At 37.2% G+C, this 3,588-nt stretch overlaps 1 protein-coding gene across 1 annotated transcript; it reads left to right on the forward strand.

Moving 5' to 3' along the window:
• Positions 1–352: 352 nt before the first annotated feature.
• Positions 353–3,134, forward strand: LOC109340451 (DNA topoisomerase 3-alpha-like). Its single transcript, XM_019578147.1, has 4 exons — positions 353–997; positions 1,075–1,174; positions 1,689–1,727; positions 2,749–3,134. The coding sequence occupies exons 1-4, from the start codon at positions 978–980 to the stop codon at positions 2,833–2,835; spliced, it is 246 nt and encodes an 81-aa protein (XP_019433692.1). The 5' UTR covers positions 353–977; the 3' UTR covers positions 2,836–3,134.
• Positions 3,135–3,588: the final 454 nt, after the last annotated feature.

Here is a 3,588-nt window from a genome sequence, read left to right on the forward strand (position 1 = left end):
GTAGATCAAATGGAGGTTAGTGCAATTTATCGAGGTAGAGGGAGACCAAGAAAAGTCATAGGTGAAATGATTAGGAAAGAGTTATAGATCAATATTTTGTCACTAAATATGATTTATGACATAACATTATGTGTTGTTCGATTCATGTAACCGTCCTTACCTAGTGGGACTAAGACTTAATTATTATTGTTATAGTTATAGTTGCCTGAGGTGATGATAAGAATTGCTCATATGTCTTGTAAATTTATTTTTGGCTCAAGATATATTTCTTCTCCTGTTGCGTTAATGTTTATTGTGATTGAATGTTTTCTTTTCTTGTCATTTTGTTTTATAAGTCTTAATCTTCTTTACAAGCGACAATTTGCTAAGTGAGAAATAAAAAGGCTTAGAAGGAGCTTTGTTAAGAGAACACCATTCACGCCCCCCTGCAACTTTGACCATGTACCATTTGAGGTTGGTACAGTTGGGTAGCCCTTTATCCTCATTCAATGATAACGAGAAGAGCTCAGTGGCTTGAGTTTCAAGCTAAAATTGTAGGAAGCACTGTAGTGGTTGAGTATCATAATCTTGTATGCAGTATTAAACAACATTTATAGATGGGAATGTTGTCAACCAATGAAGCATTTCTTCTCAGTTCCAGTATTATAGCAATGCTTTCTCAGGGGTGTATCTGACTTCTCTGAACTATTATTACTCCCTTCCTGCTGCTTCCTGCAACAAACTGGGCATGTGTTGTTTTCCCACAAGTCTTGGCATTTCATCCTGAGGACTAATAGCAGAATTATAATTTCAATTATCCTATCCTTTGACAGAATTCTAGAAGAGAATGATTGGCACTCAATTTACTATTCATATCTGCAGTTCTCCATTCCATCTGCCTTTTTTTGCATGTAATATATTTGATTGATTTTATCTGATTATGGAGATTGTGAACGTCAATGTAGGCAAGATTGAATAAAGTAAAACTTTTAGAAGCCATGGGAATATTTTTTGAAAGGTGATTATCTCCCCTTACTTCCCCCTCCCCATGGATTCCTTATGCAAAATGTTAATGAATCTTCAACTTTCTTGTAGATCTAATAGAGCTGGTGGTGATGAGTTGCATGCAACTGGAGAAGTTGTTCGAAAATGTGGACTTTGCCAAGAATCAGACATGGTGCTGAAGAAAAATCGAGTACGTGCTTTTAGGTGACTGTGGTATCCTTTGCAAGAAAATGATTGTCTCTTCATATTACATCAACAAACTTGAAAGATTTCTATAGTGGTTTTGCTATTCTTGTGAGTTATAGGTAGTGACACATTTGGGGATAAAAATGGCTGAATTGTTTGCCTTTCATGCCAGACCAATTACACATTTACACTGTAAACATGGGACTAGAAGTAAAAGTAGTCGTGGAAGTTAGGTACTTAGGTTGTTGGTAATGCAATTTTTTATGGTTTGGAGCATGAAACAGAATTGAAATTATAAAGTAGGTCTAATCTGGTTGATGTAAGATTTATGTATTAAACTAAGTATCTCCTTAAATTACAGGTGTATAATTTCTCTTGCTTATTCTCTGTATTGTTGTGTATGAGGGCATTCTTGTTCATAATCTTGATATTGTATTTTGTTTTGCATAATTTAAATTTTTTAATGAGTATATCGAGAACCTTTTATCTGATTAAATTTTTATATTATCATTTACCAGGATGGCAATTTTATGGTTGGATGTTTGGGTTTCCCCCAGGTTTGTATTCTTGTTTTTTCTCCAGTTCTCTGTTAGTTGATTTAGTAAAACAAAGTTGACTTATCTACCCTAGGAGTTGCCAATATGTTTGGGTGCCCCCTCCCCATACCAATGGAAAAACGATACATTATTAATGATAAGACTAGGCACAACTGTACAAGTAAAAAAATGAGGAAAAGATTTTCTCCTTGGCAATGGACGACAATGGCAATGGAAATGAGATAGCAAGGACAATATAAAAGCATGTTAGTGCAGAAAAGGGTCTAAAATCTAGCATGTAAGTGCAGAGAAGCCGTGGGCGCAGCACCAAATGGAGGCTATTAAACTTAACTATCACATAACAGCGGTGAGGATAAGAAAGCACTCCTGAAACCAGGCATTCTAGTTCAACCATACGAACCAATGAACTGTCAAGGATAGCATACTGCCTAAAGTTTTCACCTCCTTTCTCCTCCTGAATCTTCTAAAGTTTTGAAGTTTAGAGAGTACTTTTCAGAATGACTGCCTAACTATTTACTGTTCTGAACTTCCGTTAGTTTTTTACTTCACAATTCAGTCTTTATTCAGGTATATATTCTTATGAATCCGGCACCTTGTGATGTTGATGAATATTTTTAATATCACTTCCTTTTACATTCCCTAAGGAACTTGCCCAATTTCTGCATAAACTCTTGAGCGGTTTCCTGATCCATCTAATATTATGCTAAATTGTTCTATACATAGCACATCATTTGAGAGGTACCATTTAAACTCAAGTTTTAGGTCCCTTTTATTGGAAGCCTTTAAAGTAAACCATGTTCTCTTTGGTGCCTCTGTTTTGTAGATACAATTTTGATTTTTTTTAAGTAACCAGAGCAAGTGGTTAACTCCTGATTCTGATAGTAACTAATTTTGACCTCCTCTGTCTTAATTCATTTTAATGGCATTTGAAAGTTGTGTGTTTTTTCTCCCCTGCTGCCCCTCTCTATCTTTCTAGGTGACTGATTGTCATTGAAATTAATTTGTTCTCGTGGATGAACAGTGCAGGAATGCTGTCTGGCTCCCTGGTTCAGTATCAGAAGCGGCTGTGACCACCAATACTTGCAACATTTGTACTCCTGGTTTGTAACTAAACTGTTAGTATTGAGGTACATCAGGAGGTTATTACTGGGAAAAGGATATAAATAAGAGGCTTGCAATCTTGCATGCTAATGCTTACCTTTGGTTTTTCTATATCTGTATTTAATTATGAAGAAATCCTAGAATTTTAAGGCTGTGAGCACTCAAGGGGAGACATCCTTATTATCCAGAAATATAATTTGCTACTTTCTGTTTGTGTCACTTTCTCTTGCTGATAGGTAATTAGTATTCCTTTTGTCTTCTATGCATCATCCGAAATATTGAAATTTATTTAGTCTTTTTGCGTAAGCCGTCTTGCTCTAAGAATCATCTCATCTCCCCGCGAGGGAGTAGCCTTTGCCAAAGAAGCGCCACTCGCGATAGACCTGCAGATACCAAGCTCAACACACATATCTTAAATTGANAGGATGAGGATAGGATGAGGATGAGGATAGGATGGGGATGAGGAAGAGGATGAGGACGAGAATGATGATGAGGAGAGGATGCGGACGAGGATGAGGACAGGATGAGGACGAGAATAAGGATGAGCAGTAGATTGAGGATGAGGATGAGGAGGAGGATAGGATGAGGATGAGAATGTGAATGAGGATTAGATTGAGGATGAGGATGAGGAGGAGGATAGGATGAGGATGAGAATGTGGATGAGGATATGGATAGGATGAGGATGAGGTAGAGGATGAGGTTGAGGTTGAGGATGAGGACGAGGATAAGATGAGGACGAGAATGAGGATGAGGATGAGGA

The sequence above is a fragment of the Lupinus angustifolius genome, unplaced genomic scaffold, assembly GCF_001865875.1.
Source record: "Lupinus angustifolius cultivar Tanjil unplaced genomic scaffold, LupAngTanjil_v1.0 Scaffold_174_48, whole genome shotgun sequence".
NCBI lineage: Eukaryota > Viridiplantae > Streptophyta > Magnoliopsida > Fabales > Fabaceae > Lupinus > Lupinus angustifolius.